Source organism: Cynocephalus volans, chromosome 1 (genome assembly GCF_027409185.1).
Source record: "Cynocephalus volans isolate mCynVol1 chromosome 1, mCynVol1.pri, whole genome shotgun sequence".
Classification (NCBI taxonomy): domain Eukaryota; kingdom Metazoa; phylum Chordata; class Mammalia; order Dermoptera; family Cynocephalidae; genus Cynocephalus; species Cynocephalus volans.
In genome coordinates, this window is record NC_084460.1 from 168,712,797 (window position 1) to 168,738,950 (window position 26,154).

Below are 26,154 nucleotides of genomic sequence, written 5' to 3' on the forward strand. Positions count from 1 at the left end.
TTCATGTATTAGCCTGTGACTTATTGTTCTATCAAATGGCTCTCATGCAGAAAAGTTTGTTTAAAGGATTAGAGAGAAATATTTCTTTACCACAGCGGTTGGTGTGATTCACTGATGAGTTCCATCATTCAAAAACAGGAGTCTAAAAACATTTAAAATGTGTGTGCATTACTTATTACTTAATACATGATCTTTTCTTAGTTGCTAAAGAACATGAAAGAGTGAACACTGTTTTTAACAGACATCCTCAGTCAACCCAGGCATATTAGCTATTTCCATGCAGGTATTAAAAATATCAGAATTGTGTTTGTTTTTCCTCTCAAACATGGAAAAATTTTCTAGAGCAGTTTTAGGTTCACAGCCAAACTGAGCTGAAGGTACGAAGAGTTCCGTATACCTCCTGCCTCCACTCATGCACCCATTATCAACATCTCACATCAGGTTGACACCTTTGTCATAATTGATGAACCCATCAGTTATCACACCATTATCACCCAGAATCCAAAGTTTATGTTACGGCTCATCTTTTTTTTTTTTTTTTTTTTTTTTTTTTCCTAGGGTTCACTCTCGATGGTGCACATTTTATGAGTTTGGACAAATACATAATGACATGTATCCACCATTATGGTATCATACAGATTAGTTTCACTGCCCTAAACATCCTCTGTGCTCTGCCTATTCATCCTTCTCTCCCATTTAAACCCTGGCAACTACTCATCTTTTTACTGTCTCTGTAGATTTCCAGTTTCCAGAATGTCATACAGTTGGAATTATACAGTATTTAGCCTTTTCATTTTGGCTTCTTTCACTTAGTAATATGCATTTAATGTTCCTGCGTGTCTTTTCATGATTAGACATCACGAATGATATTTCATTCTTTGTATCTTTCACAGATTATTTCTTCATTCACCTACTGAAGGATACTTGCTGCTATTGTATTTTTAAAGCAAATTAAAAATCCACACTTCTATTTTATGGTTGATAGTACAAAATGTACTAATTCAGATGCACTGTATAATAATAAACATAAAAAGTAACTCTATATGTTTAAAACATGCCTTTTTAAGATCATAGACTTGATTTTGTGGGGGAGTGATTTAACTCTGAGAAGAGATTGAAGTCTCTAAGACACACTACAATGAAGATCTAAAACTGAAAATTTGGAAAATCTAATATGTTATCATAAATTCCTAAGAAAATAATACATACCATTCATATATTTTTTCACATTTTTTACTTATTGTCTTTTATGTTTAAAAAACAGAAAAGACTTTTGGATACTTAAGAATTTCATATTAAAATAGGTTAAACAGTTTGTAATTTCAAAAACAAATTATAAAATATCAATTGGAATTTAATCATATGTAGGTTTTTAAAAATTATGCATGTATGTATGTATGTATGTATTTACTTTAGTTTCCACTTATGAGTGAGAATAAATGGGTTTTTTGGGTTTTGCTTTTGTTTTTGTTTCGGTGGCTGGAGGATGGTGCAGAGATTAAACCTTGGTCCTTGGTGTTAGTAGCACCATGCTCTAACAAACTGCACTAAGTGGCCAGTAGGTCTGTTTAATTTTGAAACATACAATTTAAGAAAAAATTATTTTCTGTTTGCACTAAGAAAATTTATTTTTCATGTTTTTTTTATATGAAACAGCCTTTTAATATTAATGGAAATACAAAATTTGCCGGGTAATGGTTGAGAACCAAGGAACTACAATTTAGATTATTAAATTCTTTAACCATTTTGGCCAGTATTTATGTTGATCATATTCATTCAATCTACAAAGTTTCCTTTCTTTACTACCAACTAATAAAGACCTTCATTTCCTTACGGTAAATAAGCTACATCCATGAAAACAAACTGAGCACATGTCATCAAATGTAAATGGTACATAAAGTAAATACACAGTTAGTAAGGTAAGAATGAACTTCAATGGTAACAGTTTTAATAGATAATTTAGACATACAGAGAAGGAAGGCTGGACAGACATGCCACAGCCAGTGCAGTAGCCCAGGCCTCCACGAGCTCTCTCCTAACCATTTCAGCAGAATCTCCTTCCCTATCTGTGTACCTCTAATGGCTTCCTATTATCTTTTGGGGGAAATCACAATTTCTAGGTTTTGTTGGTGGTATTGCTTGTCAATTTTGTTTTGATCTACTTATCTGTTTATATAGTATATTCAATTGCAAGGACCAATCTCCTTAACCTCATTATCCATTACTCACCCCCAGCCCCTACCAATCACCTGTAATATCTTATCTCTAATATCTATATCTATCTATCTATATATATATATTTGCTAATTTCATAATATAGCATATATTTTCAAACTTCTCCTTTTCTGCTCATGGCATAGTCTGACTAAAATGGACTCCTAACATCAAATGGAAAGCTGCTTCATATTCTTAAACGCCATCTCAAAGGATATCTTCTTTATCATGTTTTTTGACCACTAACCACTAACTTATATGTTTCTCCCGCCTATCTGCTCAAGTCACATTTTTCACCACTAGTTTCTAAATTATGTCTTACTCGTCCCAATACATTATGATCCCCCAGAGAAGAGAATCATTTGCCTTAGTCTTATTTTATCTTCACAACTTAGTAGAGTTGTTCAATAATATTGTGATAAAGGAGGATCACATATTTAGCAGAGTAGTTCAATAACTAGTAGAGTTGTTCAGCAACTGATAAAGGATGATCACATATTTTTTGACCAATTTATCCCCCAGCAAAAATATCATTTTTGTAATATCAAAGGGTTAGAATACACTTTGAGAAAATATTTAGTTTCTAATTCTGCCTTTGTAAACAACCATATATAGAACTAGACACCTTTTGAAAAAGTATACAGTTTTACAATTACAAATGCCATTTTTATATAATATAAATATTTACAATTCCTTCCCCTTCACTAAAATAAATATTCTCAATTAGCTACTTTTTCTTGCCCTGAATCAGATATTAAAGGGGGGGAAAAAAGACTCTGTTTAATCAGTGCTGCCTCTTTACTTACCCCTGCTCCTCCCAAATAATACCTCTTAGTATTGAGAAGTGATTTAAGGGAAAATTGTGATTGCCATTGAGTTTATGTATAAACCAATTAGTTATACATGTAGTAGAATGTTTCGATAAAATGTTCAAAATGACTAGAGAATGGAGACACAGTAATGAAGAATAAGTGATGGAAAATACAATCTTTACCCTGAAAAAAGTAGTATTGTGTGAAAAGAAATTTTTTTAGTAAACAGTAAAATGTCTACATCGATTGTTCACAAAAAAGCCATGACCGTCTTATTAAAATGTACTGCAAATATCCTGAGGATTCAAAACATGTATAAATAACAACACTAGGATTTGTTTGTTGAGGGATGTTGAAAAATTATTGGTGAATTTTATTTATAAGTTCTAAAATATGAAGTTTTCAAATTCCCCAAATGATGTGTGGATGCTGCAATTTGTATTATCAGGAGCAAGAAAGCTGGAAAAATCAAAAAATGAATGTCCACATAAGTATATTAATTCCTACCATGAACTTTTATAATTTATCTTTAGATGCACAAAAAGCTCCAATAAAATCAATATATGTTGATTTGAAAATAAAGCCAATTACTTTTTTGCATGACTCTAAAAGCTAAAAATCCCAGACTAGTCACAAAGCATCTATCAGCTGAGGTATCTTCATACAGCTATATACTTTTCTCATGGTTATAATTCAATTTTGATTTTCAATATTGCAAAACATTTTTAATTTTAATATTACAGGACTCTTTTCCTGGAATGTAATCCCTTTAAAAAGGCTCTTTGCAGTTTTCTCTTCACTGACAATGCTCTTTTCACAGCCTTCACTGATATTACTATCATTACATACTTTTTTCCTTTAAATTGTTCATTGAAAAATGCATGAGATTACATGTTGTATTCATACAGTTTCCATTCAAGAAGTTCTGTAACTAGTTGTGTATCTGAATAGCATGAATTTGAGTGAACTTAAAAAGTTGCTAAAAAGTACATTTTGTCAGGAAACTGAAAGATGTAAATGCTTTTTTTAATCTCATGAATCCTATAAGCTGTCCAAAAGGGTACCAAGACATGACAGAGTAAGAGATTAGAGCACAAAAGAAGTACAGTCTTTATTTTAAGGAGGTTATTTTGATCCATTTTGTAGTAATCTTTTGAGAGTTTTAATTTTATTTTCTATTTTAGTGAGGATGAATTTGTCTAATGTACTGGGCAAAATGACAGTACAATTAAATATAAAAGTAATGATAACAAAAAAACAATGGTGAACCTGAGGACAGAATAAATTACAGAAAAACAGAATGTCGAAAACACCCAATGTATTCTTATCTCAGAACTGAGCAAAAGTCAGAGTCACATATAAGTGACAATAAGAGCGTTATTAACAGTTACATTGCTTACATTCATTTTAATGTCAGTTTTTACAAATATCAAGAAAGACTTTAAGAAGCACTTCTTAAGTTTTTGGAAGCAAGATAATAGCCTTTAGAAGTAAGAAAATGACCAAAAAGAAATGTTACTATTTAAGGAATGAATAAATATAAAATAAATGATATTAAAGTGAAAAACTTTCATTCTGGTCACAGTAAAATGCATACCTAAAACTGGAAGAATGAAAATGATCATAAGCTTTAAGCCTTAATGAAGAGAGTGTATTGAAAACAATAATTTTAAAAACCTTATAAAATGTAAACATGCATTTCACAATTATTTTTATGAATCATGGTTCATGAACTTTAGCAATGTTCAAATGTTTATATTTTCTAAAATCTAGGAAGGTTTTGGGCAAAAGTAGAGAAGATCTATTTTTTTAAAAAAAAAACAACGTATAAACGAAAACAAGTAACAAGAATTTACTACTTAACCAAGTGTCTTTAGAGTAACAGGTATAACAAATGAAATAATGACATATTTGTATAATGCTTTGAAATTCCCAAAGTACATTCATGTATAATTCTAAATGAGTATTTTAGCTAGGATACATGGGTATCATTATCCACATTTTATCAATAATGAAACTGAGAATAAAAGAATAATTATTACTTAGATATTTCCAATTGTAGTGTATGATCCAGAAAATGGATGAAAAACATAATCCATTGTGAAAATAAAAATATTAAAATTTTCATTAAAATGTACAATCTTTCTAATTTCTTATTTTCTTGTTTTATAATAGGCATTTCATATTTCAATGTATAAAAATGCTATAAAATATTGCCTATTTGTAATTTAAGAGAAAAATGCATATCTTGGGAAAATATACTCAATTTGTCCCTGGGCGTATGAGGGAAAAAATAAAAAATAGACCAAGAGGGGAAGAAGAATATAAAATCCAGTTATTGTTGCTGTTGAGTTTGCTGTTTAATTTATTTTTTTTATTGAATGAATGGTAAATGGTTTTTTGATCATCCTTGATGACGCAATTTGCAATGATATTTTTTTTTCTGAATGAAATGATATGGTTTTTCTTTCTGAATGATACAGTTAAAGGGAGTACTGGCCAGACACTGGAAACCTCAGAAATTCAAACATTTGTTTCAAACAGGGAAATTAAATATGAATCAAAATTGAATGCATCCATACATTCAGGGATGCTTACTAGGTTGCATAAATGCAGGAGACCACTTGGTACGATACAGAAGAGAAATGTGGTGTGTAGAGAAATGGAAATAGTGTCATATAGTGCTCAGATTACTAATATCAATGATTTCATATAAAATTCTGTGAATTTTTATGAGTTGTGTAAACTAAGTTTTGGGGCTTTTTTGGTGATTTCAATACCTGCAATTGTGATCTGAAAGTCAAATTGTTTCAAATATTAAAAAATAGGTATTTTGGAGTAATTGTTTTTAAGCACCTATAAATATATGAACATAACATTTATACATGTATTTCTGATTCTTCACTTAGTTTAAGTGAGAAAAAGCTATCAAAATCTAAACACAAATCTTAACTAATTCAAACTCTTTGGTAATTAAGTTTCTGATTAACAGTTCTGGTCACTTCCGTAGGCAATAGCAAATCTTGTATTTGTATATAAAACATTTCTCTACATAACTCCATAGAGTCGCAGAGTGCTATTTCCTGTCCTGGCAAGTGGGTTTGTTCTGTCGAGAAATGTAAAGGCTGCAGTTTGGTCTATACTGGACGAATACTGTGATTACACTTTATTCTCAATATTTCTGCATTTTTTTAAGTTATGAAACATTGACTTTTAAAAACTTTCTCTTTAAGTAGTATTTTGCTGACCTAGTATAGTCTTTAATTCAACTGGCTCTTTCTACTACATTTTGCTATTTTTTGTTAATTTGGGGGGATCCTAGGGAAAATATCACAAAACATAAATTTAATTTGTCAAATTTAAGGTAATTTCCAAGTCTTTAAGAAACAGGTGATCTTGGAAAAAAAGCTTTTCTAATATAACACAGCAAGGAATGGTGAGGAATCCTTAGTAATGACAGTTGTTTTTTAAAGTAGTACAACGTTTTGTTTTGTTTCTGAATTATGTATTATCTTAGAGTATGTATGCCTTCTGTAATGCAAGGAGATTCTCATAATGCTAGCAAAAGCTCTTACTATTAACGTTATGCCCTTGTTAATACAAATATCTTATCTCTTTGCTCCTTGGTTGTGTCTTTTGGAATCTAATAGATGAAATTACATTTTAGGAATTTATAATGCTCCATAAATAAATATGGATTTAAGTTGATCTATAATAAGCCTTAATAGTCAAGGTAATTTTTATTAGTTTTATTTTAGTACATTTCAGGGAACTCTTCAAGTCTACACTAATTTAGGAGGTACTCAATGAATGCTTGTAAAGCATAAATGGATTAATGGTTGTTTTTTTTACTCTATAGCCACAAAAGTCTTTAGCTAATCCAGATGTCCTGTTTCAAAATGGCTGACCGTCTGGCTTAGATAAAGGCCAACAGCAGAAAGCTGCCTGCCCAGCCTTTCTGCCCACCAGATACAAACAGGGACAAGATTAATTGACTATATTATTATAACTTTTGAGAAATTTTCCTTAAAGTTTAAATTACCAATATAACAAATCACAAAGGCTTATTAGCTTTACTTTGGTGATGTACAAAGCCGTACAAATCCAAATCAGCAATATTTTAAGCAGAGTCACTATGAAATCCATCACAGAAAATGAATTTTCTAGAAATTGGTAAATAAGAGTAATTAGGCACCTGCCAGAATTTTAAAAACCGTGTCCCCACCAAAGGAAAATATTTCCATTGTGTGAAGTATTTTATAAAGAAAATCTTGCCTAGTTATTATGTTTGAGATTTTAAGTAAACAATTTTTTTTTAACATTTTGGCTTATATTAAGTATTTCTCAAACTGTTTTAAACTGATATTATTAAAACTTTAGATTATTCATATGACTCTCAAGAAAGTATATTTTGTGTATGTTTTATAACATCATTTCTAAAAATATTTTTCAAGGCTCTCAAGTACAGTTATTTATTCTCTTCGTGTTCTACAAGGTATCAAAATGTATTTCATTGCATTATGAACTTCTCACTATTTAAAGGATTCAAGTTCTGAGGTAATGTTTTTAAGAGAATGTTTTAAAATATTTTGGACTTAAATTCACTTCATAAGACTGTCCAACAGTACTGTTAAACTTATTTTTATTGTTCTCTGTCTTAGGACCCTTTGAAATTTTACTCCATGTCTTTATCACAGCTTTCCAAGTTTTGAAATTAATTCTCAATCTACTTGGAGATTATGCAAAAAGCATAGAAAAAGAGTTAAATAAAATACTAAACTATTCATTTGAGAAGTCAAAAAGTATGGCTGGCTTTATGAATCTATTAGTGCACTGGTTTTTGAAAAACTAGTACTATCAAATACAGTAAATTTCATAGAAATATAATTCAGTGTTTCAGTAGTGACTTCATTTCTACAACAGAAACATGAAAAGACATGCATATAACAAATTTGAATTAAACTTGTTTTTTCTTATTTTTACACTGATTTTATGTTTTGATGAATATTAGAATGCAGTTACACAAAAATGTGGAAAAATAGATTAATTTAGTTAGCAAATTTCCAAGTTTCCAAATTTCACGCGGTTGGAGAAATGCAGCTGGAAGGGAAATTATAGAAACTCTGCCAGACTGATTCTCTTATTTGCTTTCAATAATAAATTATGTACCAATATAGAAGTTTAAACTTTTTGGTTATTAAATTATTTATTCTTATTCAATTCTAATATAAAATTCCCTTTTCATAAGAGCAATACACAATGACAACTAAAAAGGAACCTTAAAACATGTATACAAGTTAGACAAATTTACGTTATTGTGCCTCATTTAACTAGTAGCTAAATAGTTGTTTCTCCATTTATAGCAAAGGTAAATGGACATGGACTTTTTTTATAAGAGTATTAAAGATTTGTATGTGGTCACTATATTTTATTCCTATATTTTTATTGTTTGATGGTGAATATCCAATATAAAATGTTTACTCTAAATAAGTATAAAAAATATAAAACCTGGAGTTAAATAGTCCTTCATTTGTACAGTTCTAATTTTAAGGGCTATTGTGTGACTTAGGTCACTGACCTCTCTGCTCCTCAGTTTTCTCATCTGTAGAGTAGACCTGATAATATTGTTTTTCTATAATGAAGTTGCCATAAACATTACAACATAAAGCACTTGTGCAAGTACTTTGGGAAGCTAAAAATGAAAAGATAAATTTAAAATTATTTAAATGATCATTTATATTCAGTTTCAATTTGTTAAATAATTCAACCATAATTAACTTACAAAGAAAGAGTTTTCCATATATTACAGAGAATATAAATCATTGCTAATTTCCAAATACTAGTTATGTTATTTTATATGTGGTTATGGTTTTATTTGTGAAAAATACAAAATTCAGATAAGTACACTTTTCATGCTAGAGTAAACTGGTGGCAGAAAAACAGTAAAAACATTAGAAAATTTACCTTTCATAGTTATTATAGCCTAACCTCAAGGGATATAAGAAAGTATAAGCATTTAAATATATTCTTAAGCTGAAATTTAAAAATAAATACTAAACATAACTTTTAAAAGACAACTTAATTAAATATTTATAAAGTAAACCTATTTGATGTTTATTTCTATTCTCTGCAGTGAAAAAATATATATATTTACTTTTTCATAAAATAACTTCACATAACCTCCAAAAATTTTAATCATAAATTTAAAAGGTTTAATTTTTTCTCTATAGAAAAGAGTAGGTATTTTAGCAACAACATTTCTTCACCATAAGATGCTCTACAAATATAATTTTTCTAAGAGATTTTTTAAAAAATGGAAATGAAGCAGATCAATATTCTGGTTTAATTCTAAAAATGTCACAAGTAACATATGTATCATTTAAAATCTAACTAGCTAGACATAAATCACTAATACAAAAGTACCTGTTCTCAAGAGAACAGTCATTACTTAATGATAGACACTCTCCTACCTTAGATTACGGATGAAAAAAGATATGTTTACAGACTAGTTTAACATTTTGACTTAGACGGTATATTTTTTCTACTGAAATATTATTTCTCTAGAATTTTAATATTAAAATAATAATAATAGAGTAGTAATTGCCACTAGTTGTTAAATTTTTCCTTTGTGCTAGGCAATAAGTGCCAAGGGTGTTAAGTACATTACTGCATTCACAGCAATATTCCCAACAACGCTATGACCTAGTTTGCTGCTGTTACTGTTGTTTTCATAACTGTCGCATTTTAATGAAGAGGCATCCCAGTCTTAGAGAAATTAAATAGTTCACCCCAAGGACATACAACAGTAAGTGATGTATACCAGCACTTTCTGACTCCTGATGCAGTGCATTTGAGTACAAAGCAAGACTCTTCGTACTTAGAAAAGGTAAATGGGAATTTGTTTAATGAACCAGATATATTATCATTGATCTGTAGGATTTATCGCCTAGAACAATGCCTGCATGTGAGAAGAACCTAAATGAAGTAGTTGCTGAGTGACCAGATCAACCCAATGTGATCATCAAGTCAGTGTATGCATAGGGTTAGCCCAAATGAATATGTATTTTCTGCTCTTTTCTGAGCTTTGGTTGTTTAATCGTGTGAAGCATATACAAAACAATTATCTATAAATTTTGAAGAAAATATTTTAGCTGTTGATATCATCAGAGATATTTCCTAGGTACGTTGTCTGCATTGTATTGTAATAACAGATTCAGAAGAGAATCATTTACGTTTGGAAATGAATAATGAATGAAAATATATACAATGTTGTTTTTTGTAAGTTGCTAACAGAAATCTTTGTTTGCTTAATATATTATTTCATAGCATGACACACTAGTTATTTTTAAAATCTTGCATATACCTCTGAAAAAGTGATAAATAGTATTTGGAATTTCATTCTCCATTTGTTTACCAGAATTTTGCAAAAAAAAAAAAAAAAAAAAGACACTAAGTTTACATAGCTGAAAAATACTGCTCTCTGTCCAGTTGTTCTTCAAGGTGGGTTCATGTGATAAGAGAACAGTATTGCAGAAGCCAGTAATTTCTCTGTATATTAGCTAAGCAATTTTCCTAAACAGTTACTATGTAAGTAGCATGTTAAAATTTGGTAAAGGAAGGAAATTCTGAAAGTGGCATGAAAAAACCTCTTTTTCTCCAGCACTATTGTGTGTTTATTACTTGTTTTATCAAAAATAAAAGAATTATGATAATAAAAATTATACTTTGCTTGGGCATGTAAAGTTCAAGTTTGTCAGTTTAGTGCTGAAGGAATTCTCATTACCTCATCATGGAGACGCTATAGAAGTACATCTGTGTAGTAGCATAGGTGAACCTCAAGGTCACCTGGGTATAGGACCACCACGTCACAAACAGAATGAGTTTTCTTAACCTATCTGCAAGGACTGAAAGTGTTAAGAAATATAAATTACTTAAATATATTTTCTGAAAAAAATAAAATAAAGCCATGAAACTGGGTCATTCTACAGAAAAATAAACTAAGATTCAGATAGTTGGACATATTTAAGGTTCACCTGCTGGTGTTAGATTTTCTTTGTTTTCGTTCAAGAGTGGTTTTCCCAAAATACTAATTTATACCAGTACCCTGCTCTGCTACTTGTGGTCTGTGATAATTACATATTGAACATACCATTATTATGCTGAATATTGTATGTATTTTTGTTATTAAAAAAGATAATTATAATTTTATATTGTTATGCAAGCAAATTCTTAACATAAATGTGTTAAGAATTATTTTGAATGTATCATATTATCATTTTTCCCCTCTAGACAATACCATATCACCAGTTTAGTTTAGTTTCTTTCATTGTCCTTATATTCCTGTCTATATTATTATATCTGTGTACTCTACCCTCATATTCAATTACAGACACATATCAATGATTCATTTTCATTACTACCTGCCCCTATTGCCATTTCTCCTTTATCAATCAGCATATTCCATCCTATTCCCAATCACTTCTTTCATGGATGTTTTTTGTATGCCCTTTGGGATTTCCTGAAACCATATGCCAAGGAAAAGTGGCTCGTATCTCCCCTACCTTCTCATGATATGACCTACCAAATTGTCATAAGTACTATAACTGTGTAAAAGTTTGTCTCTGGTCTAATATGATTTGTTAAAAATATTAACTGGAAAATACAAGTAAACCATTTATTCAAAAATGGCGATCATTAGCATGTTCATAGACAAATATTTTAAAATGTATTCGTTGTCTAAGCAAAGTCCCTGGAGCCATCCATGTGTAACTTTAAGTCTTAAAGCTAAAATAATTCCATATAAAACATACATTTAACACCTCATTTAGAGAAGTTTTGACTATATTTTCCATTTAACATTATGATGATCTATTAATGGCTATGACTCTGATAAGTAGAGTTAGGGATAAGACAATAGCAATTATCTTCCTCATAGGTAATCGAGAAGTATATTGAAAAGAAGAATTACTTAAAAATCTTTTAGAAGAAAATTTGAAAAAAAATTTCAAATCCTTAATATGTCAGTTACTTAAAATATTGTTGGAAAACAAGAGAATAGGTCTCAACATTCATGAAATCGAAGTCTGTCAATTACTAACACTTTTATTCTTGTCTCTTTAGTTGAGTATTTCTTGGATAAAAATCATTTTTAAAATTAATGTCTAATACCTTCTAATCTAAAGTTTAATACAATTGTCTCTTTTTTTTTCTTTTTTAAGATACACTTTTTAACGGTCTTGGGCTTGGAGCGGTCATTGGCCTAGGGGTTGCTGCACTTTTGCTGATCCTTGTGGTAACAGATGTCAGCTGCTTCTTTATTCGACAATGTGGCTTATTGATGTGCATCACCAGGAGAATGTGTGGGAAGAAGAGTGGCTCCAGTGGCAAAAGTAAAGAACTTGAAGAAGGAAAAGCTGCATACCTGTGAGTACCAGGCATCTGCCTCACATTGCATTAGACAAGCACCATAGTCAAGCTCGAGTGCTTTATTTGGGGTCTTTTGTTTTCTCAGCAAGGTAAAGAATTTGTGAGACATTGGATCCTGCACTGCCTGCTCTCTGACTTCAAACCTATTTAACCTTAAATATAACACCTTATAGAGCCGTATGATTTTGAAAACAGTCTATTAAAAAACAACCCTCAAAATGAGATCCTCACTAAAAACAATTTGTCATGATTTAAAGATGAAAAACAGATGAATAAATAGATACAAATTATAAATGGATACAAAAATATGCATTTATGATTACTCCCACTATTTTTCAGTTTATATTGAATAAAATAAAGGCATCAACAGTAATGAGAGTTTAAAAACTCGGTCAAACTGAGTCAAAAGCTTTAACAACATTAAAGCAACTTCTACAAGTGTGAGAAGTGACTATATTTGTTTCAGATTTTTTGGATAGAACATGTATGCACTATGTAATATACTAAAGATTCTGAATTTACTCTTCCAAATGTTGATCAAAAGATGACTATATTTTAGAATTTGGAGCTCTCTGTGAAGTCTCACTCAATTAAACAAAATATGAATCCCAAGAAAATAGGTAGAGCTGAACTTTGTACAAAATTTAATTGTCATGTAAAAGGGTAACTAAGATGTTTTAATACTTTTTTTTTTTGGTTCTTATTTTATTTGTCTTTACATAGATTTGTATCTAATCTCAAAAGTATGATAGCCTCAATGAAAAAAATTCACAGAGTACAGAAAAGCATGCACACACATATAAACATACTTGTGTGTTTATATACATATCTGTGTGTGTATTAAATACAGCATTCAAAAATAAACATTATTAAAAGATCAGGACATCTCTTTCATTATTTTTTCTAATCTTAAAGTCTTTTTACTTCATACTTTTTCCAACATTTCAGTATGAAAATTTTCAATAATACAAAAAAGTTGAAGTAAGTTTACAACAAACACCATTTACCAACCACTCAGGTTCTACAATTAACATTTTATATTTTCTTTATCATATATTTGTCTATACCCAAATCCATCATATTTTTCTGAATTTAGAAAAAGTAACCCCTACATAATTCAGTGTGCATATCAATACATAGTGTTCAATTTTCTTTATGTTTTAAGTAAAACTACATAGAGTGAAATGCACAAAAAGCTTCATTTGATGTTTTGACAAATGCTTATATCTGTGTGACCCAAAACCGTACCAAAACTCAGAACCTTATTATTCCCCAATAGTTCTTGCATGCCCATACCGAGCCAACCCACACTAATCTCCCCCCACCTCAGGCAACTGCTACTATTGATTTTATAGAAATATATGTAAATGGATTCCTACACTGTGTACTCTCTTGTGTCTGCCATCTTTCGCTCAGCATAATGTTTCAAGATTTCTTATGTTGTTCCATATATCAGGAATTCATTCATTTTTATTGTTGAATAATTTCTATTCATTTTTCTATGCATACATTTGGGTATGTAGTGTCTCATACTGTGTTATAGCCTCATTTTGCATTACCTCATAATACAATTATGTTTCATTATGTCATTTACAATTTAGATTTCAATGACGGTACTTTTATAAAAAAAAGTTTTTATTTTTTCAAGTTTTTGCTTTTAAAATATATGCCAGAATGGATATCATTTTTATATATCTTGCATATTTTTACATTTTTGCTAATTGTTTTCTTTTAACATTTTTACTGTTGTGGAAGTAAACTATTCAAAGTATAGTTATTGTAATTGTACAGCTTAATAAATATTCACAAGCTGAACATGCCCATGTTCCAGAAAAAGAACCATTTTGAGCTCCTTCCCTGTCCTTATTTAATCCCAACCTAATTACTATCCTGATTTCTAACACCATAAATTACTTTTGACTTTTTTTTGTAATTCATATAAATGAATGCATACTTGATGCACAGTTTTATGATTTGCTTACTCCATTTAGTATGTTGTTTGTGAAATTTATTTATATTGTTGTGCATAGGTATATAATATTGATTTTAATATCTGCATAATATTATATTATGTGAACATACTAAAATTTCTTTTCTCATTCGATTGTTGGTGGGTATTTCTAATTTGAGTCTATGTGTAATTGTGATGCTGTGAACACTCTAGTACATGATTTCTGTTTAGCATTTAACTAGTGTGGAATTGCTGAGATATATAGTATGCATATGCTCAGCTTTTGGAGATACTGCTAAGTGATGTACCAAAGTGATTACATCAGTTCAAACTCCTCTAGAGTGAGTTTTGTTTGAGCCATATACTTTATTCCTATCATTCTGCTAGGTATGTAGTGATATCTCACTGTCATTTAAATTAGCATTACCTAAATACTAGTTAAGTTGAGTATTTTCTCGTGTTTTTAAAAATATTTGGATATGCTTTTCTATTGAAGTCTTCTTTTGAATATTTTACTTAGTAAACATTCTCTTTTTTTTTTTCCTTCACTGATGGGTAGTTGTTTTTCTTTGCAGTACGCTTTGGATTTATGACTGTGTGTGTGTGTATCCACATGCAAGTTTTACATATATATAAACATGTATATATTAAATATAATTTTATCCATAAAGTCTCTTCTCTTATTCTGTGACTTATCTTTTAACTGTCAAAATTTTGTCTCTGGTGAACAGAGATGTTTAATTTTAATGTACAGTCATCCCTTGTTATCCGTGGGGGATTGGCTCCAGGATCCTCTCCTGAATACCAAAATTCCTGGATGCTCAACTTCCTCATATAAAATGGCCAAGTATTTGTGTATAACCTACCCACATTCCCTTGTATACTTTAAATCATCTCTAGATTACTTATAATACCTAATATGATGTAAATGCTATATAAATAGTTATTACACTGCATTGTTTAGGGAATAATGAGAAGAAAAAAACCTGTACATGTTCAGTTCAGATGCATTTTTAAAAAATATTTCCAATCAGCAGTTGGTTGAATGCAGATCCCACGGATACTGAGGGCTGACTGTAGTGCAATATTTTAATTTGCCCTCTTTTGTCTGTTTTAAAAATCTTTGCCTATACTGAGGTCACTACTGTGTTTTATATTTTTTGATAAAAGTCTTTATAATTTTATATTTTACATTTCGATTTATAATCCACCTAGGATAGGAGGAGTTCAGATACTTTTCAGTTAGCTTTTTAAAGACTGTGTTTAATCATTTCTTGTCCTTTGGGCTAAGATCAAATGCAGTAACATTTGCTTAGACAATAGCACCATTGATTGAAAATGTAATTTTTCCTCACTAACAGCAGTGTGTTTTTTAATCACGTCTCAAATGGCCAAATATCAATGGGTATGTTTCTGTGCTTGCTGCTCTGTTGTTTTGTTCACTTTCTTTATTCTTTCACCAATATTAGACTTTATTATTCACTAAAGCTTTATAGTAATTCTTGCTAACTTAAGCATAAGTCCTCAGGCTTTTTTGTTCTTCAAGAGTGCTTTGCTTTACGGGACTCTTGAATTTCCATTTAAACCAACATGCATATTCATGGGGTACAAAGCAAATTATTTCCGACCTCCCTTCCCATCCCCCTTTCCCCATTCCACTTTGTATCCCAAGCTATGTTCTCTCCCTCTGCAAGTCCAACACACCACTGTGGTCTTTCTTTCCTTTCTTCTTTATCTCTTAGTTCCCACTTATGAGAGAGTACATATGGTACTTATCCCTCTGTGCTTTGCTTATTTCACTCAAGGTAAGTTTCTCCAAGCTCATCCATGTTGTTGCAAATAGGAGAATTTTATAACAAAACATTTATGAAAATAAGTAAATAAAATCCAAATAAAACAAAATAAAATAAAATAAACCAACTTGCAATTTTAGAAAAAAAAACAATCAGCTAAGATTTTGACTGGGTTGAATTGAATCTGTAGACTAATTGAGAAAGAATCAGTATCTTTGCAATATAAAATGTTTCAGGTGGCAAACCAATAATTGTGTATGTGCTTTTTTAAAGAAAGTTTTACAAATGCAATGAAAATTAAAAAGCAATGTAATCTTTCATATGCAGGCCTTTCAGGCTGCTGCACATGTCCAGAAAGATGCACTCTGTACAAACCCAAACAGGGCCATTTGAGTGAATCACTTTGACAATGGTGTCCCTTGGCTTATTCAGTAACTGTGTGCAGTAACCTTAAGGCCCACTTCCTTACTCCGATAAAGCATTATCATTAGAATGTTATTATAACTAAACAATTAATTTAAAACTTTATTTCTGCCTATAACTAGTTGTCTTAAAACATGTGTATCCTTGAAATATACCTGAAATGAATAATATATATCTAAATTTTAAACAATGTTATTTTTCATCTTTTGCTAGGACCAAAGCAAATTGTTTTTCTCACTTGAGAGATATTTTCTCTAATCTAAACTTTCAAAGTTTGAAAAGATACTGACGTTTTCCTATTCTCATTTCATTGAATAAGGTAAATTTAAAAGAATTAATTCAATGGAAAAATTTAATTTGTTATATTTAATACCTTAATTCAAAACCAATATATTATAAATATCTGCATGGGTATGTACATGAACAGTAAAGCATATTAACTAGACACTGTAAACAACACAATTTAAAACTTGTATGAAGTATTGTATAATGACCAAAATTAGCTAGAATTAACTGTTGGATTTAGAAGTTTGAAAAGCTTTTACCAAATTTCCTCATATATAACTAAAAAGGCAATCAATAAAAATGAAAGTATGATCTATATAATCTTTTCCTTTTTTTTCCAAATTTAAAATTATTTGACTCCAATTGTATTGTTTAGCCATTAACTCAATAGTTGATAAAAAAAAAAGTCTCAGGAATTTAAAGACCATTCTGTCTATGTACTGAATGTAAATAGAAATGACAAAAACACAAATTTTAGAAAATAAAAGTAACAATTGGTCTCCTGCTCTTGGAATTACTCCCCAAAGAACCAAACTACAGTTAGTGTTCTTTCGTGCCTGACTTCTTACAGAAAAGTGTGTATTACAGATGCTCCTAGACCTAATGATGGCTTTATATACAGATAAACCCATCATAAATTGCATTTAATACATCTAACCTACTGAACATCATGGCTGAAACATGCTCAGAACACTTACATTAGCCTAGGGCAAAAGCATCTATAATAAAGACTATTTTATAATAAAGTGTTGAATATCTCATGTAATTTATTGAGTACTATACTGAAAGAAAATAACAATCTTTGTATGTGTACTCAAAGTACAGTTTCTACTAAAAGCAGGTCATTTTCACACCATGCTAAAGTAAAAAAAAAAAATCATTAAGTTGAACTACCATTAGTTGGAGACTGTCTGTAATCCAAAAGGCGGAGTAAGGTCTTCAGTCCCTGGAAAATAAGGAAGAGCTTTGTACAGACCTTTTATCACTGCTTAAAAATGGGGAAATTACTGAAATTAAATTAAAAACCCAAGAATTTGGAAAATAATACATATTAGGAATTGATTAATCTGATTATAAAAGAAAAATTAGCTTTAAAATTCTAAAACAAAAAATGATTATTTTTAAAATGAAAATATACACGCCAACTAATATTTATTTTCAAAATAAAAAAAGAACGTGTTTTTTAATTTGCCTATTTAATACCAAGATTCACTTGAACTTATAGACATCTAAACTTCCAAGAAGTTGAATTTTAAATGTTTCTGTACTCTAACGTCACATTTTATTTTGTATACCAGTGCTTTCCCTTTCTCTTTCTCTAAATCTGGTTCTTTTTATTGAGAAAATTTAAAACAGAGTCATCCATCTATATGTATTTCCACTTTTAACCTTTTCAATCATTGTCTAACCCCTTAAATTTGTTGACTTATGCTTTCACTAAAGCAGTTCTTTTCAGTTGTGAGAGACCTTATGTAAATCAGATCTCATGGTGTTAGCTCAGATTTCATATTTTCAAATCATCTCAGAGCATTTGGCATTGTTTACATATTTTCATTGCTGACATTCTATTATTCTTTTCTAAGACTCTGGGTCATCTTTTTTCTCAGTGCCCCACCCTCAGTTCTCTTTTCTGCTGTGTTATTTATCCTGTAATTTTACATATTACTTCTACATGTATGAATATTAAGTAAACATGTATTTCTGCTCCTTTGCTTTATCTTGGGCATCAGGATGCCTGCTGGATGCCTATTTCTAAACAAAATAGAAGTAACTAATATTTAAAATTTCCAAAATTTAACTTAGAATGTTTTCCAAAAAATGTATTTCTGTTTCTGTGATCCCCATCTCTATCAATGGCATAAATATGTTTCAAGTTACACTTGGATTCTAATACTTCTAGCTCAGTAAAACTTTCCCACATCACCAGCTTGGCTAAAAAATCCTCCTTTTTCTGGGTGTCCCATCTTATTTAATTTATCATACTTTTATATTCCTTGTCACATTTTTGTGGTATATTATTTCTTAGCATTTTTTAAAAAAATAAGTCATTCTACATAAATTATAAGCTCCTTGATTACCAGCATTTAATCATATTGAGATTGATATCCACTAAATGGTATCTTTTGGTCACGTATAATGAGACACTTGTTTTTTCTCTTTTGAATCTGTTCTCCATGGGACTATAGGAACTGAAAACATCCCTTGTTTCCCTTGTGGTATGATGTTTTTAAAAACTAGCTCAACCACTCTCAACAGTTTTTCCTCATAAGTGCTGATTTAAGACTTTAAGAGAAGTAGCATTTTCAGTCTGTTTTTAAGCAACTGTGGAAAGATTCTAAGAACCAGAGGAAAAATGGATAAGCTTGAATCCTGGGTCTCAGTATCTCTGGTGAAGTCATTTTTACTTCTGTAAACATTAGCTTCATCATTTGTAAAATGAGTAGATGCATTCCTGCTTCACATGATGTGTGGCTTAAATAAAGAAATGCATGTGGTGTATGAAAAAGTACCCCTATAATGTCTGGCATTTAATTATTATTGCTTAGGTTAAGAATATATTAGGATCCATTTTGCATGGCTGCGGTTTTTTTTTTTTTTTTTTTTAATCTCCAAGCCTATTTCAATCCTATTAGGCCACTTGTCTGCCACCATTTCTTGTGAATACTCTGTAAAGGATATTTTCACTTTATGAGATGGTACATTAGATAGCATATATTTTCAGTTCAACAAATTTAGATTCAGTTGTTCTCCAACAAAATATCACCTGCCTATTTGTTGGACATAGTAAAGAACAAACAGGAATTGGGTGTACTTGAATGAGATATTAATAAGAAATATGGTAACAGAGTGGGATCAATTTGCTCTCCAATATCTTTAGCTTTCTTCACCATAACATATTCTACCTCCTAATAACTTTCTTTTCTTTTACATTGTCTTGTCAACTAAATAAACAGATTACAAAACTTAATTTTAGTTTTTTAATAGAGTCACATGATAAAACACATTAAGAAAACAATGTCATATAAAACAATTACTTATACAGATGCATTATATTTGCATATGCACATATGTTTATATATAATTTACATATTTAACTATATTATTTTATATATGTATATACACAAAGATTGAATTTTATATGTCTTCATTTTTACTCATCCACTGAACAAATATTAATGGAATAACCACAAGGTAACAGCACTGTTACAGAACTTGGGTACAAATCAGTGAAGAAAACAAACAAAAACTTTGTTCGCCTGGGGTTTATGTTCTCATGCAGGAAGGTCCTTAATAAACATTAACTAAAAATAAAAATGTCTTGTGATGATAAGCAGTAAGAAAAATTTTTAAAAAATGATAAATCATTATTCAATTTTGGGTCAATAAAGACCTTTCAGGGGAGGTGACAATTAAGCTGAAGTGTGAATGATAAGGAGCAGCAATGTAACAACCAAGAGGAAGAACATTCTAGGCAGTAACAGTTAATACAAAGGCCCTAAGGAGTGGATATACTTGCTCTGTTCAAGGACCAATGAGCATTAGTGGGTGAGGCAGGGATTGATACCAGTACAAATATCAGGTTGGAGAATTATCTAGGGACCAAAATATTAAATCTTTTTTGGTAAGTAAGTCATCTGAATTTTATTTGAAATAGAAAGCTACTAGAAGGTTTTTTAAGAAAATAGCTACTGTGTGAAGAATGGATTATTGGGGGTTGGAAGTTTTAGAGGAAAAATTTTGAATCAGTGAAACTAGGTAAAAAGATTTTGAAATACTCTAGATGAAAAAGGATGTTCTTTTGGCCCAAGCTAGTAGTACCTTTTAAGCATATAAAAGTAGATAGATTTTAGATATAGTTGGGGGAGTGTCACCTACTTGTTGATTGATTTTATTTTGGGGTGAGGAAAAGAGAGAAATCAAAAAGCACCTTCACGTTTTTGTCTTGACTAACTAGAGGGATTTTGGTAAACATGTGCAAAACTACCGGGTGCATGCAAGTTTTGATGTTTATTTTTATTTGATTCTACTATGTATTAATTTGCCCACCAATGCTTCTATTTATAAATCCTGCTGAGTTTCATTAACCTTAAAGAATTAAGAAAATTAAAATACATGGTTAATTTCATGCTTATTATTGATCACACCGTGTTATATAACAATTCCCTCTGCCTTGAAAAAATAGCTTTCATTTTTTTTTCAAATATTTATTTTTCAAGTTTGAAAACGATATAAAATCTCCATGAGAAATAGGGTATAATTGATTTGATTAACTGTATTTATATTTGCTTCTAAACATAATCTCAAGCATTCTGTGATTAGTCCCCTCATGTTATCAAAAGTTGTAAGACTGATGATTTACTACAAAACACATTAATTACAAACTTAGATCATTCTTGTTTGAAGACCATCATGTAGCAAAAAAAAAAAAAAAGAGAGAAATTAACATAAATGTCATACAGAATAGCATTAGTGTAAAGTTCTAGAATATTCCATCAGTATCTGGCTGTTATCAATTTAAATTACCATTTCTCAGAGTTTATTTTATAAAAGTGGCTAATAATTTCTGTTTTGTCTAATTAACCTTTTATGTACCCAATCTATAATTCATATCAAAAATATTTATTGAACATCCACATAACAAAGCACTATTCTAAACCCTGAGAATACAGCTGTGAGGAAAAGCGGATTGAGTATCTACCATCAGGAAATTTTTATTCTGACAAAAAAATAACATTTTAGTTTTTAAAAAAAGTGAGTAAATAATGTCTTATAAATGCGATGTAAAAAGAAATAATTTAACAACTAACATTTATCTGAGCAAGTCATAAAAGATTTAACATATAAAGGAAGAGTAGTAATTAACCAGCTGAAGTGTGTCTGTGTGTAGGAGAGGGTGTGAAAAACATCTTTTCAGACAGAGGGAATGGACTGTGTAAAAGGCTTTGTTGTAAGAGGAAGCATGATTTGATACAAGAACTGTAGAAATATGTTGAAATATCTAACATGTATTTTCAGGCTAACAGATAGTAAAAACAATTGAATTCTCAGGTTTCCAGCACAGCATGTAAGGAGCTTAGAAGTTTCCACTTCCTCCTAACAACAAGTAAAAGTCTAAACAAACTGAAAAATTAACAGCTCTTCTTAGATCTGAAGAAAAATGGGGTTGTAGTACAAACTGCTGCACCCAAAATTGAAGAAACACAGAGGTGAATACAGAGAATCACAACTTTCTAAAGAAGAAACCTACAAGCAAAAATCTCTGTGGGAACCAGTGCTAGCATAGGAAAAATTGTAAAACATAATTAGCAAATTTCTGGTGTTCTATGCAACAAGTCTGTGAGTTGAAAACTCCAAGGGGGACCCAGTCATATGGGATCCCTATGCATTTAAGAGTTTTCTCTCCAGGAGCTTGACCAGGTTCTCACAGTGAATATTGGAGAAAAAAATGCTTCGTGTTTCTGGGAAGAAGAGGGGAAAGTAACTGTTTTTATATACATCAAAGGATTCTATTCTTAACAAGGTCTGCTCTTAGGAGAAACTATTTAACAAGAGCCTAACCTGTGGGTTTTATTAAAGGATTTTATTAGGCCTGAGGAAAGGGAACTACCGAACTCCACCTTGCTCTGCCCTTCTACCTAGAGGAAGGAAAAATACCCAACTCCAGCCCATTCTAGCCATCCTGTCCCACCAAGGTGAGGAGAAAGCCGGAAAAGCACTTGTGAATTCACAGTTCAGGACCACAGACCCTTTAAAGGACTGAGACCTAATCATAGGACAATAAACTCTTCCTCTCCCCCACACCTTACCTCCACAGAACTAAAGGCCTATTTACAGCAGTTGCTTTTATTCAGCACATCATGTTCAGCTATCAGGAAAAAAATGCAAGGCATACTTAAAAGCAAAAAACACAGCTTCAATGGACTGAGAAAGCATCATAGCCACATTCAGATATGGCAGGGATGTTAGAATTATTAGACTTGGACTTTAAAATGACTATGAATAGTATGCTAAGAACTCTAATGAATAAGCTAGACAACATGCAAAGACAGATGGGCAAAGAAAACACAGAGATGGAAATTCTATGAAAGAATCAAAAACAGAGACTAGAAATCAAAAACACTCTAATAAAAATGAAGAATGCTTTTGATGGACTTGTTAGTAAACTGAAACAGCTGAATAAAGAATATCTGAGCTTGAGGATATCTCAATAGCAACCGCCCAAAGTAGAACACAAACATAAAAAAAAAAAGACTGAAAAACTGAAAAAAACAGAACTGAAGACCAAGAACTATGGGAAAAATACACAGGTTATAATACATGCATAATGGAATACAAGAAGGAGAAAAAAGAAAGAACTAGACAGAAGAAATATTTAAAGAACTAATGACTGAAAATTTTCCCACACTAATATCAGACACCAAACCACAGATTCAGGAATTTCAAACACCAAGCTGGATAAATGCTAGAAAACAAACAAACAAAAAAACCCAGCTAAATATATCATATTTAAACTGAAGAAAATCAAATATATTATATATATATACACACACACACATGTGTGTGTGTGTAAAATATCTATATAGAGATCTCTCTCTCTCTTTATAAAATGAATCTTGAAAAAAGCCAGAGAGTCAGAGGTAAAAACATCTTACCTATGAAGGAGCAAAAAACAAGATTCACATCTGACTTTTCTGAAGAAATAATACAAGCAAAGAGAGAGTGGATTGAAATATTAAAGTGTTGAGAGAGAAAAACCTTGTTAATGTAGAATTCTGAACTCTGTGAAATCAACCTCCAAAAATGAAGAGAAAAAACAATTTTGAGAAAAACAAAAATAGAAGGAATTTGTTGTCAGTAGACCTGCCTTGCAAAAAATGTTAAAAGAAGTTCTTTAGAGAGAAGAAAAATGATATAGTTCAGAAACTCAGATCTGCATAAAGAAAGAGCATAAGAGAAAGAATAAGTAAAGGTAACACAAACACTTTTGTTTTTCTTTTTCTTAATTGATCTAATAGATAACAGTTTATTGAAAATAATAATGGAAACAATGTATTTTATATCTGTATATATAATCACATATAAGCAAAATGAGTGGCAACAATGACCCAAATGATGGGAGTCAGAAATTAGATATACCTTGTTGTTCTAAGGTACTTTCACTACCCACGAAGCAATATAGACTGGATTAGTCATAAATGCTTATTGAAAACTCTACACCAAGAACTAAAAAAAAAGTAAAATAGAACAACAGCCAATATACTAAGAAACAAGACAAAATGGAATTATATAAAGTGCCCATGTAAAACCACAAAAGGCATAGAAACAGTGAAAGACAGGAAAAGAACAAAGATCAAAGAAAACAAACAGAAAAAGTAACAAATACAGTAGACATTCATCCAACTATATAAATAGTTACTTTAAGTATCAATGGACTAAATACATCAAGTAAAACAGAGATTGTCAAAGAACATCAAAAGGCAAGACTGAACTGTATTTTGTCTGCAAGAAACCCACTTTAAATATCAAGAAACATGTGGATTAAAAATAAATTGAAAGATAAATATATGCCATGCTAAAACTAAGCAAAAGACAGCAGCAATAGAAATAGTGATTTCTTACAGAGTTGGCTTCAGATTAAGAAAAGTTACCAGAGAGTTAAAGGGGTATAACACAATCATAAAGTGGTCAATTCTCCAGGAAAATACAGCAATCCTTAACAAGTATGCACTTAATTCAACATCAAAATAAGTGAGGCAAAAACTGATAGAACTTAGGAAGAAATACATAAATTCACGATTGTAGATGGAGACTTCAGCAGTCCTCTATTAGAAAGAACAGAAAGAGCAGGAAGAAAAAGAAAAAGGAAAAAAAAAATTACAAAAAAATTAAAAAATCATTAAGGGCAACACCATCAATTAACTGAATATAATTGATATGTATAGACTACTTCATTCAACAACAGCAGAATATACACTCTTCTCAAATTCTCATGGAAAATTCATTGGGTAGGATAGACCACATTTTGGGTGACAAGATGACCCTTAAATTATTTTAAAAATAGGAATCACACTATGTCTGATCTCAGACCACAATGGAATTAAACTAGAAATCAATAAAGTAAAGAAAGCTGGAAATCACCCCAAATGCTTGAAGATTAAATAACATATTTCTAAATAAGAAATAGATAAAATAAAAAAATCAAGAAAAAATTTTTTAAATTTCGAATTAAATCAAAATAAAAGCACAACTTATCAAAATTTGTGGGAAGAGGCAAAAGTGATTCTTAGAAAAAAAATTAGAGCACTGAATTCATATATTAGAAAATAAGAAAGATGTACAATGAATTATGTAAATTTACACCTTAGGAAACTAGAAAAAGAAATAGCAAATAAAATACAAAGGAAGCAGAAGAAAACAGTAATGAACATGAGAGAAGAAATAAGTGAATTTTCAAACAGGAAATCCATAGGAAAAAAAATAATGAAACTGAAGCCTGGTTCTTGGAAAGTATCAATAAAATCACTAGGCCTCTACCCAAGCTAAGGCAGAAAAAAATATATAAAAAAGAAACAATACACAAATTAATAATATCAGAAATGAAAGAGAGGACATCACTCAAGTGTGTATGGTCATTCAAAGAATAATAATGAAATATTATGAACCACTCTATGCTCCCAAATCTGACAAGCTAGCTAAAATAAGCAAATTTCTTGAAAGACACAATCTGCTAAATCTCACAAGGAATAAATAGGCAATCTAAGTAGAAATATATATATCACACAAGTTAAATTAATAATTAATAACCTCCCCAAACAAAAAACACAAGCCTAAGATAAGTTCAGTTGTGAATTTTACTATATATTTGAAGAAGAAATTATATTGATTCTCTGCAATCTGTTTCAGAAGACAGAAGCATAAAGAATACTTGCATAATTCCTAACTCTTTCTATAAGTCCAGCATTACCCAAATACCAAAACAAAGAAAAATATTACAAGAAAATAAAACATCCTCAACAAAATATTAGCAAATACAATTTAACAAACGTATAAAAAGAATTATACACCACTACCAAGTGGGATTTATTCCAAGTATGCAAGTCTGGTTCAACATTCCAAAATCAATGTAATTCATCACATCAATGGGATAAAGAAGAAAAATTTAAAAATTGTATAAATAGATGCAGAAAAAGCATTTAACAAAATCAGATACTTGTTCATGATAAAAATCTCTCAGTAGACTAGGAATAGA

At 30.5% G+C, this 26,154-nt stretch overlaps 1 protein-coding gene across 1 annotated transcript in view; it reads left to right on the forward strand.

The window, feature by feature from the left end:
• NCAM2 (neural cell adhesion molecule 2) overlaps positions 1 to 26,154 on the forward strand; it is a 254,884-nt gene that overhangs the window by 220,531 nt on the left and 8,199 nt on the right. The window contains 1 exon segment of the mRNA XM_063079012.1: positions 12,245 to 12,449. Within this exon segment, the coding sequence (XP_062935082.1) occupies positions 12,245 to 12,449 (205 nt within the window).